Source organism: Capra hircus, chromosome 2 (assembly GCF_001704415.2).
Source record: "Capra hircus breed San Clemente chromosome 2, ASM170441v1, whole genome shotgun sequence".
In the NCBI taxonomy this organism is placed as follows: domain Eukaryota; kingdom Metazoa; phylum Chordata; class Mammalia; order Artiodactyla; family Bovidae; genus Capra; species Capra hircus.
Genome location: NC_030809.1, coordinates 29,129,986 through 29,144,229, shown reverse-complemented (window position 1 = coordinate 29,144,229; position 14,244 = coordinate 29,129,986). Strand labels below are relative to the sequence as shown.

General features: G+C 45.5%; 1 protein-coding gene across 6 annotated transcripts in view; it reads left to right on the top strand.

Moving 5' to 3' along the window:
- Window positions 1-7,063, top strand: part of STK36 (serine/threonine kinase 36) — a 31,853-nt gene extending 24,790 nt beyond the window's left edge. For 3 of the 6 annotated variants that reach the window (XM_018059365.1, XM_018059358.1, XM_018059354.1), the window contains exons 18-27: window positions 235-333; window positions 420-508; window positions 757-850; window positions 1,035-1,145; window positions 2,304-2,378; window positions 2,815-2,986; window positions 3,251-3,398; window positions 3,592-3,739; window positions 4,275-5,021; window positions 6,429-7,063. In XM_018059365.1, coding sequence (XP_017914854.1) covers window positions 235-333; window positions 420-508; window positions 757-850; window positions 1,035-1,145; window positions 2,304-2,378; window positions 2,815-2,986; window positions 3,251-3,398; window positions 3,592-3,739; window positions 4,275-5,021; window positions 6,429-6,572 — 1,827 coding nt within the window. In that variant the 3' untranslated portion in view covers window positions 6,573-7,063. The remainder of the gene's footprint in view (window positions 1-234; window positions 334-419; window positions 509-756; window positions 851-1,034; window positions 1,146-2,303; window positions 2,379-2,814; window positions 2,987-3,250; window positions 3,399-3,591; window positions 3,740-4,274; window positions 5,022-6,428) is intronic. The other 3 variants (XM_005676550.3, XM_005676549.3, XM_013972739.2) reach the window with 3 other exon arrangements.

Sequence of the window (14,244 nt, the reverse complement as noted above, 5' to 3'; positions counted from 1 at the left end):
CCCCACAGAGGAGGACACCTTTCTGCTTTTAAATCAGTTCAGCTGAAATAGCCCAGATGTCAGCCAGTCCTCACTAGAACTGAGACATGTCTGCATCTCAGTCTCTCAGCAAGAGGTGGACATGGCCTGAATTTCTCTGACACCTCTAGATCTGTTGAGAGGCTAGCCTGCTTTCAGCTGAGCCTTCCAGTCTAGGACCTGCCTCCCTGACCAACTCCTTCCCACACCCCTTAGGTTCTCTACTCCTGCTGCCACGTCAGTGAGCGCTTATGCCATCTTCTCGGGCAAGAACCCCTGGCCTTGGACTCACTGTTGAAGTTGGCCCAGGGCAAGGTAGGCCAGTGGCACAAGTGGGCATCTCTTAGGGGTCCCACCATCTCAATCAGAGGACACTCTGATGCCTTGGGTTTCCTTTATAGGTAAAGGTAGTGGATAGGGAAGAGTCTATTGAAGTGACTCTCTACCTCCTCTCTCTTCTTGTCCTTCGCCTCCAAGATCTGCCTTCTGGGTGAGTCATAAAGTAGGGTCACCCTGACATGGATACCTTCCGCCCACGTAGGTCACCCTGACATGGATTATGGGGAGTGACACCATACAGCCTGTCCTTGGGAGGGACTAGGACAGAGTGAAGGTTTCCCTGCAAAGAAGAGACCTAGATTCCCACCAACTCTGTGCCCTGGAGGCGGACATGCAGCTTTGGTGGAGAGCGCCATCTAAGGGAGAGGGCAGGTCACTCAGCAGCCTCCTTTCACACAGCTGCATCCCTGATGTATCTCCTTATTCCAGAATGGAGAAGCTAGGCAGTGAGATTGCTACTGTCTTTACTCATTCGCACATCGTCTCTCTTGTGGTGAGTTCTCAGCGTTCATCTTCCTCCCCTTTTCACCCTATCATCCCACCTTCTGGGGGCAGAAGAGTTGTTTCCTAATGTGCAGCTGTTTGTGAGGCATTCTTCTGGAGACAGACACCCTCTCCGCCTGTCCTGAGTACCATTCAGATTGGGACATTCCTCCTCCTCATCTGACTCTCCACAGAGTGCGGCGGCCTGTCTGTTGGGGCAGCTTGGTCAGCAAGGTGTGACTTTTGACCTCCAGCCTGTGGAGTGGATCGCTGCAGCTACACATGCCCTGTCTGCCCCTGCAGAGGTGAGTCCTCTCAGCGCTAAATACAGAGATGTGTTTTCTTTGAGTGAGATAAGGTCTGTGTTCAGGGAGAAAAACCTGAAATTCCAATAAACCTGGAGGGAATCCAGGAGTCTTTCCTGTCACCCCGACTGTCAGGGCTTTAGATTTGTTGTTAACACACAGGACCTCTGAAGGGGGAGGAAGAGGCATCATCTTTCTCCCTCCTTCCCTCCCTCTTGCTCTCTCTCTCAGGCTCTGGCCCTTGCCTCCTGAAGGATCTCTACTCTCAAGTGTTCTTCCCTGATGCCAAAGTGAGCTTTCTTAAAGGAGAACCTGCCTGATTGCTCAACCAGTCATTTCACACTTAAATATGTGCTGAGTACCAGGCACTAGTCTTACCTATATGGATGGAACTTGTGTAGGTCCTCGGCAGCTTCCCATGGAGTTTCTGGGTTAATGTCCACATTTGCTAGCAGGCTACACAGAGCTCATCCGTTATCCCTGGGCTCTCTAATCCTCCTCTACCAAAGAGTTCACATTTCAAAAATTCACTGTGGCCTTTCATGACCTGTCTTTTATATAAGCTGTGCCTTCTTCCTTCCTTGTCTGCATTTGAAACTTTGAATCCCATCCGTTTCCTACCTCTAAGGGCAAAGTTAGCATCTCAGCTATTCCTCCTCCCTCTCCACAGCCCCTACCTCACAGCCTCTTGTTCAGTAAGTGTCTTCCTAAACTGTAATTGTTTCTGTGGCTGGTTACCCTACCAAACTGTGTGTCTTTAGGACAGAGATAGTTGTTGAATGAATAGGCAGGAACCAAGACACACAGTGATAAAGAATCTGCCTGCCATTGCAGGAGCTGCAGGAGATGTGGGTTTAATCCCTAGGTCAGGAAGATCCCCTGGAGGAGGAAATGGCAACCCACTCCAGTATTCTTGCCTGGAAAATTCCATGGACAGAGGAGTCTGGCAGACTGCAGTCTACGGGGTCACAAAGAGTTGGACACAGTTGAGCACGCTATGCATCCATCCATCCAAGACCCCTAAGTCCAAAAGAACTCTCCCCACTACTCTGGGCTGAAGAAGAGCTCCTTCTGCCTGACTTGGAGTTGGCTGTGCAGGTCTGTGAGGTCAGCTCTCCCCTCTGAGGGATCTACTGTCTTCCTGACTCTCTCTACCAGGTCCGGCTGACTCCACCTGGTGGCTGTGGATTCTATGACGGCCTCCTCATCCTTCTGCTGCAGCTCCTTACCCAGGTACAGCTGCATCCCAGAATGCATGGGAACTAAGGAGAGAGAAACTGGGCGCTTTGGGGGGCCACTGGCCAAGAGGAAGGAAGAAGCCACACAGTCACCTCCCCTCTCAGACTACCAGTGATGGCCTAAGATTGGGCCCATCTGCCCCAGTACAGACCCTTAAAGGATAACCATTCAGCTGCATCCCTTGGGATTCGGTGGAAAGAAAGCCATAATTGACTGGTTTCCAGTAAGCATACACATGGGTTGAGAGGTCAGGGGGGTTAAGATGTGATAAGAGAGGAAACTGAGACTACAGGGAAATCTTAGGTGGGAAAACAGAAAAAATTGTTTCTGGGACTCCCCTTCCTCATAGATCAGGAAGAAGAGTGAAAAAAAGGGCATTTTTGACTCCTGACTTGACCTCCCCCTCTCCCCTTCTCAATTTTTGCTTTAGCAGGAGAAGGGTAATCCTATAAGGGACGTGGCCAGCTCAGAAATGTGGACCGTTCTGTGGCACCGCTTCTTCATGGCTCTGAGGCTCCCTGAGGAGGCATCTACACAGGAAGAGGCGTCACTGTCCAGCCCACAAAGCCCAGAGCCAGACTGGACGCTCATCTCACCCCAAGGTATCTCACTTCTGACAGCGTAGCTCCTTTTGTCAGGCCAGTGTACTGATCCTTCTTCAAGAGGAAACAGCCTGGAACTGGGTTGGCCCATGGAGAGGGCTACTAGTGCTGCTGCCTTGGGAGGGGATGGCAGAGTCTGTGCAGGAGCTGCTCAAGGATGGGGAAGGGATCAGGGAACAGGTGGTGGCCTTGAGAACCGTGGGGATGCAGGGGCATCTAGGCCTCTTACCTACTCCACTGGGTCTCCACTGCTGGTGTTTCTAGGCATGGCAGCCCTGCTGAGCTTGGCCATGGCCACCTTTACCCAGGAGCCCCAGTTATGCCTGAGGCACCTGTCTCAGCGTGGAAGTATCCTCATGTCCACCCTGAAGCATCTGCTTTCGCCCAGCTTCCTGAATCACCTGGGCCAGGCGTGAGTTGAAAATTTCAATTTCAGTGCTATTATGGGTGAGATGGACAGGGAGGAGGCAGGAGGGAAAGAGCTGACAGCTCGAGCTGTGAGGCAAGAAATGTGATTACTGAGGTTGGGGAAGGAGAGTTGGGGGAAGAATATGGAAGGCTGGGTGAGCCAGACCGAGTCCATCCTTCCCCGCTGCCCTTCTTAGGTCACAAGGGTCTGAGTTTCTCCCCATCGTGGTGCTCTCTGTCTGCCAGCTCCTCTGCTTCCCTTTTGCCCTGGATGTGGATGCTGACCTCCTTGAAGGTGTCTTGGCTGACCTCACAGACTCAGAAGTCACCGCCCACCTACTGCAGGTACCAGGGAAGCCAGCCAGGAAGGAAAGTGGTCACCCTTGTGTCACATTCACTTCCTGACAGCGCTAGGGCTCTCCCAGGTCCCTGGAGGCATACAGCATCTGAGACTGGAGTGGAGGAAGCATGCAAGCCTAAACAGAGGCCTGTGGTGGGAGCTGGGCTGGTGACTCCTCTCTCCAGCAGTCCCTTGTCTGGATTCTCCTGATTCTCTTATCCTGGTCTGGGCCCTGGAGACGCTGCTCCTCAGCCAGGAATTGCTTCTCTGGCGATGGTTGGCACTAAGCAGCGAGTGGGTCTCTGAAGGCAGAGAGACCGAGGCCTTGCAGACCGCAGCCTGGCCTTGGGAAGGACATGTTCTCCCAGGCTCCAGGGTGTGTCTGTCTCGCGTGCGGTGCTGTGACAGGTCTTCGGCCCTCTGTGGTATTCTCTGCAGAACTTGGCTTCTCTCCCCCAGATTTTGGGCTCCTTGTTATTTCTCAGCAGCGCATTCTCCCTCTCCCTGAACTGTTTCGCTTGCACCCCTCCCCTTCTTCAGGTCTGCTGCCACCATCTCCCACTGACACAAGTCGAGCTGCCCATCAGTCTCCTCACACGCCTGGCCCTCTCGGGTCCCGCGTTTCTCAACCAGTTCGTGAACACAGTGGCTGCCTCCCCTAGAACCACCATCTCATTCCTCTCCACTGCCCTCCTGGGTGACCAGCCTCTGCTGACGTCTGACCTTCTTTCCCTCCTGGCCCACACTGCCCGGTTACTGTCTCCTAGCCATTTGTCTTTTATCCATGAACTCCTGGCTGGCTCCGATGAATCCTATCGGCCCCTGCGCAGCCTCCTGAGCCACCCAGAGACTTCTGTGAGAGCCCGTACTTCCGGGCTCCTGGGACACTTGCTCCAACACAGCATGGCCCTGCGTGGGGCCCTGCAGAGCCAGGCAGGACTGCTCAACCTTCTGCTGCTGGGGCTCGGAGACAAGGACCCTGCTGTGCGGCGTGGAGCCAGCTTCGCTGTAGGCAATGCAGCCTACCAAGCTGGTCCCCTGGGACCTGCCCTGGCAGCTGCAGTACCTGGTATGACCCAGTTGCTTGAAGATCCTCAGGCTGGTATCCGGCGCAATGCCGTATCAGCTCTGGGCAACCTGGGGCCTGAGGGTCTGGGGGAGGAGCTGCTACAGTGCCAAGTGCCCCAGCGGCTCCTGGAGATGGCGTGTGGAGACCCCCAGCCAAATGTGAAGGAAGCCGCCCTCGTTGCTCTCCGCAGCCTCCGACAGGAGCCCTGCATCCATCAGGTACATCCCAGGGGACGTGTGAATCACCACGACAGGGCTGTTTTCACATTTTTTCTGAGATAGTCTTTAAGGAATTGGAACATCTGGAAACCCAAGCTGCCTCCTTCTCTGGGAGCAGGAAACTCAGGGGGCATGACTTGAACATGAGTTTTTCACCTAATATCTCCCACCTGGAGATGTGAAGGGGCCTGAAGAGGGCTCCATTGGGCTTGGAAATTCCTGGGTTGTCAAGGAGCAGTGTTACTCTCTTCTGGAGGCTGTGCAGGAGAAGGGGAGGGAAGACTAGAGGTGCTGAGGCATAGAGTCATTTTTTTCTGAGGGCCATGAAGATGCTATCTTTTCTAGCGCTTTACCATATGAAAAGTACCATGCTAAGCATTTTACCTTCATTATCTGGTTTAAGCTATGCTTCTCATTTGGCAGGCAATGAAACTGAGGCACAAAGAATTTAATCACTTGTCCCAGTCACATAGCTAACATGTGGGATTGGACTTTTGAACTCAAGAGTCTGAGTTGAGAGCCAGTGTTCTTTTTTGTCATGCCATTTGGAATACCAGGTCTTAGTTCCCTTCCTGATTAAACTCATGGCTCCTGAAGTAGAAGCTTGAACTCTTAACCATTGGACTGTCCCTAGAGCCCATGCTCGTTACTGCTTTATTCTGTTGTTGTTTTTTTTGCTAAATTTTCAGTATATAAACAGCCCAGTTGAAAATCACACATCTACCTATGATAAAGTTGTGTGCTGTGAGTGCTTAGTCGCTCAGTCATGTCCGACTCTTTGAGACCCCATGGATTGTTGCCCTCCAGGCTCCTCTGTCCATGTGGATTCTCCAGGCAAGAACACTGGAGTGGGTTGCCATGCCCTCCTCCAGGGGATTTTCCCAACCCAGAGACTGAACCCAGGTCTTCCACATTGTAGGCAGATTCTTTACTGTCTAAACCACCAGGGAAGCCCATGATAAAGCTAAACCCCCAAATTATAATAGCTCCATGTGGTGGCATTGGGCAGTTCTTGCAGAAGAGAAGTTTTGACAGGATGGTGATGATATATACTACAGAATTTTCTGTGGTCTGTGTGGGGAAATAATAAAGGGATTTTTGGTGGTAATTCACACTGGTCTAGATCCGCAGTTGGGAGTCTCACCTTCTGGCTGCGGCATTTATTATCTCTTCCTGGGGACAAGTTCATGGGTCCTTTGGTGCCTTGGTTTCATGGTCTGTGACCAAAGAGAATGGAAGTAGTCTGGTTCTAGTGGTTCCTGTCTCCAAAATCTTTCTTTTCCCACATAATCTATTTTGAGTCCCTGAGAGCTTATACTCTTTTGCTTTCTTTTCTAGAGCGGGAATTGCTGGGCCAAATGAGAGTACTCTGCATGTCGTGTTTTGTCATCTCTCTCTGTCCCACAGGTGCTGGTGTCCCTGGGCGCCAGTGAGAAATTAGCCTTGCTTTCTCTGGGGAATCAGTTACTGCCACACAGCAGTCCCAGGCCTGCTTCTGCCAAACACTGCAGGAAACTCATCCACCTCCTGAGGCCAACACACAGTACATGACCCCAGCTTGCTGGGGTCCAACCTTCGTTGCCCTAATTTTGCCAACCCTTCCTTCTACTTAACAAGCCACCTACTAAAGAGACTGAAACAGACAAGCCGCCAATCAGCTGATTTGAGAATGAGAACCTAGAAGAGATTTATGTATAAAGCTCCTCTTTTCCCCCAGATTCAGGATGATTTTAACCAGTAAACTTCATGATTGTTGGTACCAGAGGAGATGTGTTTCTTCTCTACATCAAAGGGTCTTTTCTCCAATAATGTGCCTTTTAACCCCAGGGGCATGCTTCCAGGACACCTTCTGCCTGAGAGGTTTTCTTCCTTTCTGGAGCTCCTGAAATTTCCCCAGCAGGTTCTTTTATTTAGACCTTATTTTCATTGCCCATTGTCTGTATTTATATTTTGGCAAAAATAACATGTTTTCTAGAGACCACCATAATTTCTTCCTATCCAGGTTATTTCATTTCAATTCAACATGTTTATTTGTTTTTAAATTTATTTTCAATATTTATTTATTTTTAATTAATTTATTTGGTTGTGTTGGGTCTTGGTTGCAGCACACAGGATCTTTTTTGGGGGATGCGCGTGTTTCTCTAGTTGTGGGGCATGTGGGCTCAGTAGTTGCAATGAGCCAGCTCAGTTGCCCCAACACATGTGGGGTCCTAGTTCCCCAACCAGGGACTGAATTCATGTTCCTTGCATTGGAAGGCGGATTCTTAACCGCTAAACCACCAGGGAAGTCCCTAAATTTATTTTTTTATTGAAATATAGTTGAATTACCATGCTGTGTTAATTACTGCTGTATAGCAAAGTGACTCGGTTATATATATATGTATATGTATATTTTTTGCTGGGAAAGATTGAGGGCAGGGGGAGAAGGGAGCAACTGAGGATGAGATGGTTGGATGGCATCACTGACTCAATGGATATGAGTTTGAGCAAACTCTGGGAGACAGTGAAGGACCAGGAAGTTTGGCATGCTGCAGTCCATGGGGTCACAAAGAGTTGGAGACGACTGAACAACAGTTCTTTTTCATATTCTTTTCCATTATGGTTTATCACAGGATGTTGAAGATAGTTGCTTGTGCTTTATAGGGTAATGAGACCTTTCTGTATATACAGTTTGCATCTGTTAAACCCAAACTCCCAACCCAACCCTTTCCCACACCCCTCCCCACTTGGCAACCACCAGTCTGTTTTCTACAACATATATTTATTGAGTCCTTTCTATATGCCAGATACTATTCTAGGCATTGGAGGTAAAACAGTGCTTGTTTGTCAGAGACTTTCCATTCTGGTCAGGGAGATAGAGAGCTTATTAAAATGAGTGAATTGTTTAGTATGTAGGAATGTGATAAAAGCTCCAGAGAAATGTAAAGCAGGAAGAGAGGGATGAGGAGAGCTGAGTTGGATAGCTAGGGTAGGCCTTACTTACAAGGTGACGTTTGAACAAAAACATTTGAACGAAGCAGTACAGCTCTCTCAGGGGAACAACTATGCAGGGAGAATGGTCTTCAAAGGCCCTGAGATGGAAGTGTGCCTAGAGTGCTGGAGGAGCTGCAAGGAGGCCGTTTTGGATGAAAGACGTGAAGAAGGGGCAGAATCATAGGAAATGAGGACAGGAAGGTAATGGGGACCAGATGTAGGCCTTGCAGACCTTGTACTTTACACAGAGCAGGGATCTATTAGAGTTTGATCAGAGGAGTTCTAAGATCTACCTTATGTTCTAGAAGATTGCCCTTCATTCTGGCGGTATGAATGGACAGAGGAATGGGGAGGATGCGAAGTAGGGGGAGTACTTAGGAGGCTTTGTAATACTCCTCCTGTGAGATAATGGTGTCCTGGACTGGGGTGGTGCCAATGGAATGGTAAAAAGTAGCCAGATTTTGAATATATTCTGAACATGGAGAAAATAAATTTTCTGGACTGAATGGATGTGAGAATGTAACAAAAGAAAGCAGTCAAGAATGACTTTTTGGCCTGAAAAGTTGGAAGGATGGAATTCCTGTTAACTGAAATGGGGAAGGCCATTAGTGGAGTGGTAGTGGGTAGGGAAACTCAAGTTTAATTTTGAATATATTATGTCTATTAGTTGGAAATTTTCGAAGGTACACACAAAAAGATTATTTCAGTGAATGCCATCGCCACTTCAGTAGCTACCTTATCCTCTTTTTTACTTGAGTATTGTAAAACAAATCCTGGACAGCATATAATGCTATCCATGAATACTTTGATTACTTTGAGTACCTTTTTTTTTTTTCCTGATCTTTGAGTACTTTCATCGCTAACAAATTAGAGCTTTTGGGTTTTTGGTTTTATCAAAACCATAGTACTTCCCTAAGGCCTGTCTACATTAAGACAAATATGTAAACAGTATTGTGTCTTTAAATCTGGATATTTTTTTCCTAAAAGATAAACGAAGGGGAAATTACCTTGTAAAAGAATTGTTTGCCTTTTCCAAATAATTTGTTAAATACTAGCTTGAACTATCTTGCTTATCTGATACATAAACAATTTAATGTAGAGAAGTCACATTTACATAAAAACTTTCTAGGCTATGTATTGTATCAAACAATAATCAGTTTAGAGGAAGCATAATAAGAAAATATTTCCCATCCCTGTGAGTTTACAATCTAGAGGATTAGAAATATGTAAACAGTTTTACACCCAGCAGTTATCACAGTGCTGAGGGGATTTAGAGTGAAGTCTGAGTGGTGCCTGGGATTTAGAGAATGTCTGGAAGGCTTGAGGATTTGTGCTTCTTTTACATGCATACATGAAGGAAATGGCAACCCACTCCAATATTCTTACCTGGAGAATCCCATGGACAGAGGAGCCTTGTGGGATACGTCAATAGGGTCGCAAAGAGTCCGACGGGAGTGAAGCGACTGAGCATACGTGCATACAAGGGTGTATGTATTTTAACTTTTGGGGAGGGAAGAAGGAGCTTAAAGTTTTCAAACACAAAAAAGTAGAATGGCAGGTGAAACACCCATGTCCTGATCTCACAAATTCAGCCGCCATCAACATTTTGTCACACTGGTTCTACCTGTTCCATTTTAAATTTTGTTACTGCTATTTGTTGTTGGGTCGCTGAGTCGTGTCTGATTCTTTGTGACCCCATGAACTGTAGCACACCAGGCTTCCCTGTCCTTCACTATCTCCCAGTTTGCTCAAATTCATGTGTATTGAGTTGGTGATACCATCTAACCATCTCATCCTTTGTCACCCACTTCCTCTCCTGCCCTCAATCTTTCCCAGCATCAGGACCTTTTCCAGTGAGTCAGCTCGTCACATCAGGTAGCCAAAGTACTGGAGTTTGACCTTCAACATCAGTCTTTCCAGTGAATATTCAGGGTTGATTTCCTTTAGGATTGACTGGTTTGATCTCTTTGCTGTCCAAGGGACTCTCAAGAGTCTTCTCCAGCACCACAATTCAAAAATATAAATTCTTTGGTGCTCAGTCTTCTTTATTGTTATTGCTATAGTTTTAAATTATGTTTTGGAAATAATAAGGACAGTGTGAAGAATTCCCATACACCCTTCACCCAGATTCACGAAATTGCCACAATTGGTTTTATCATATTTTTCTGAACCATATGAGGCTAAGCTGTAAATACCATGCTTCATTACTGTTAGAAAACTTGCCTTTTGGGGACTTCCCTGGCATCCCAGTGGTTAAGACTGCAGTTCCAGTGCAGGGAGCACAGGTTTGATCCCTGGTTGGGGAACTTCCCTGCATGCCATGCAGTGCAGACCCCCCAAGACTTGTATTTCTTAAGATCAAGGATATTTACTTATATAATCACAGTATAAGAAATTCAACATTGATATAATACTATTTAACCTACAGCCATCATATCCCAATTGTTCCAATAATGTTCTTTATACCAGTTTTTCTCCTGGTCTAGGTTCCAACCCAAGATCATGCTTTGTGTTTGGTTATGAGATTTCTTTTGCCTCAAATCTAGAACCATTCCTCATTCCTTCCTTAATTTTATGATCGTGACTGATATTTTGAGTATGTCTGATATTTCTCTGTGGTTTGTGTAAATCTGATGTTTGGGTGTATCTGATTTTGTGTGTGTGTGATTTGATGCTGGTTATACATTTTTGGTAGAAACGCTATGTAAGTGATGATGTGTCCTCTTAGTACATTGTATCTGGAGGCTGATGATATAACTTATTTCCATTATTGGTGAAGTTACACCTATGATTTGGTTAAGGTGGACTAGGCAAATTTATATTGCTAGTTTTTTTGTTTTTTTTTAGGATTATATATAAAGACTTTATATTTTAGAACAGTTTTAGATTTACAGAAAAATTGAGCAGATAATACAAAAAGTTCATATATTATACCTTGCCTCTATCTATACATAATTTCCCCATTAGCATCTTACGTTATTTTGATATATTTGTTACAATTAGTGTAATCAACATTGATACACAGTCGACCCTTGAAAAACTTAGGGCTTGTGGGGGCTGTTACCCCCACACAGTTGAAAATCTGAGTATAACTTTATAGTCAGCCCTCCATACCTGAGGGTTCAATCAACTGTGTACTATGTAGTACTGTAGTATGTATTTACTGAAAAAGATTCACAAATAAGTGAATTCATGTGGTTCAAACATTGTTTAAGGGTGAACTGTATTATCAACTAAAACCTGCATTTTATTCAGAGTTCCTTAATTGTTACCCAGTGTCCTTTTTCTGTTCCAGGATCTCATTACACATCATTTAGTTGTTTCCTTGGGCTCCTCTGGCTATAAGAGTTTCTTTAGAAATATCTAGTTTTTGATAACCTTGACAATTTTGAGAAGTACTGGTCATGCATTTTGCAGGATGCTCCTCTATTGCAATTTGCCTGCTGTTTCTCACGACTGGACTGGAGTTATGAGTTTTGGGGAGGAAAATCACAAAAGCAAAATGCCATTTTCATCATCTATCAAGGGCATATACTATCTACATAATGTTGACCTTGATCACCTGGCTGAAGTGATGTTTGTCAGATTTTTCTACTGTTACTACCTTTGCCTTACGCTACCCCCCTTTCCATACTGTACTGTTTGGAAAGAAGTCACTCTGCACAGCCCAAACTTAAGGAATGTGGGTTATGCTTCCCCACTTTTAGGGCTAAATATCTACATTTTTTCTTTTAATTTTTTTTGCATAGGAGATTTGGCTCTTTATCACATTTGTGAACACATTCAACTATTTATTTATTTTTAAATTTAATTTATTTTTGGCTTCATTGGTTCTTCATTGCTGCATGAAAACTTTCTCTAGTTGCAGTGAGTGAGTTTCTCATTGCGGTGGCTTCTCTTGTTGCAGGGCATGTGCTCTAGAGCACATGGGCTCAGCAGTCGTGGCACAAGACCTTAGTTGCTCTGCAGCATGTGGGATCTTCCTGGACCAAGGATCAAACCCATGTCTCCGGCATTGGTAGGCAGATTCTTTACCACTGAGCCACCAGGGGAGTCCTCAACCATTTATTTATACCAGTGACTCATGGATATTTGTTTCATGCTTTGGCTTATAAAAGCACTGTTCCTTTAATTTTATTGCTCAAATTGTTCCAACTTGGGTCATTGGGAGTTCTTTCAGTTAGCTCCTGTTACATCTTCCCACCAGTCTGTTGTTTTGGTTTGTTTTAGTAACACTTTCTTTCTAGCACTACCAGATGCTTCCAGCTCATTTTGTGTATTTCCTGCCCTAGTCCTAGAATCAGCCATTTCTCGGAGGAGCCCTGGTTCCTGGTGTGCTTAATCGCTCAGTCATGTCCAACTCATTGAGACCCTATGGAGTGTAGCCTGCCAGGCTCCTCTGTCAATGGGATTTTCCAGGCCATAATACTGGAGTAGGTTGCCATTATCTTCTCCAGGGACTCTTCCCAACCCAGGGATTGAACCCAGGTCTCCCATATTGCAGGTGGATTCTTTACCACTAGGGAAGCCCTGGTTCCTGGTAATGGAGTGATATTAGAAACTAAGACCTAGGTGTTAGGTGTGCTCATTGCTACTCCAGTGTTTGCTGTAGTATTTTAAAGCACACACACACACACACACACACACACATACACAAAAGCAACTCCTTGGCATCATGATGTTTAATACCTTAAAGTTATCTGGTAAAAAATAAGGATGTCTTCTTAAATAATGTCACAGTATCCATCCTGTGGCTGCCAACACATTACCACAAATTTGGTGACTTAAAACAACAAATTCTCTCATGGTTCTAGAAGCCGGAATTCTGAAATCAGCCTGTCTGAAGAACCCCATTTCCTCAGAAGATTCTAAGGAAGAATCCATTCTTGTCTCTTCCACCTTCTGGTGCCCCCAGGCATTCTACTTTGCTCTGATTGCTACCTTCTTGGTCACAAGTTGCCTCTTTCTTTTTTCTTTGTCTTCTCTGTGTCTCTCCCATCTTTTTCTGCCTCACTAGGGATTCTTCTTATTGGATTTAGGGCCCATTCAGATAATCCAGGAAAATTCCTTAATCCTTTCAAGATCATCTCAAAATCATTAATCACATATTTTGCCAAATAAGGTAATATTTACAGGTTCCTAGAATTAAGACAAGGATATATTGGGGGAAGGGGGGTTGTCACCATTCAGTAAACTAACTAAAAAAACTTAATAATGATTTCTTAACGTTATCTATGTTCTTAATGTTCCCTGTCTATATTCAGATTTCTCTATTGTCTCAAAAGACAATTGCAGTTGGCTTATTTGAATCAGTATCTAAACAAGGTCCACTCATTGATGTGATTATGTCTCTTAAGTATCTTACAACATAGGAAACCTCACTCATTTTTTATACTCTAAATTTGTTGAAGAAATGAGGTCATTCCTCTATACACTGGCCTACATTCTGGATTTGTCAGATGGCCTTCTTGTGACAGTTTCTCTTTATTTCCTATAAACTGGAAGTTGGAGCTAAAAGCTTGATTAGATTCAGATTCAACTGATTTTTAGACAAAAATATACTACTTCCTAGTGTTACTGTGTAGTTCAAACTGCATCACGAGATAATTTATAGCTGATCAATGACTGTTGCCTGAATCAATTATTTATTAAGCATCTTTGCTGTGGCTCGGATTGCTTTCCTTAAATTAGTTTCATCTCTTATTGTTCCTATTATTTCTGTAGCAGACTATTTAGAAAAGCTCTTTTCGCCCTCCAATTCTTTTGAGATCTCTGAATTCGTTAGAACCAGGGACATATGAGTCTGAGGGGGCACTATCTATCTTGCCTGGGGAGATAATTAATTGAGTCAGTGTTTGCTAATGTTCACACTTGAAGCTCAGAAAGCAGGTGATTTTAATTGGAGCCTACTGCTTGGGTTGGGGTTAGGGGAAGGTAGGTAGAGCGAAGCATAGCGAATCTGGCGATCTCTTCTTTCCTGGGGTCAAACTCAAAGGCTTTTAATTGGAAAGTACTACAAGAAAATTATTTAATGAAGTCTGAGTTCTTTGGTTTTAGAGGAGCGAATTAAGGCACGGCCAAAGAAAGAGTCCATGGGGTTAGGTAGAATCAAAGTATAGAGGGTCCTGGCGTGCCAGAACGTAGACTTTCAGGGCTTTAACCTCGAGACTACATCTCCCAGAATGCCGCTGTGCGAGTCCCACCCGCGTTGAAGCGGCTGCGCTTGCGCGAGCCCTGTGACCACCGCCTT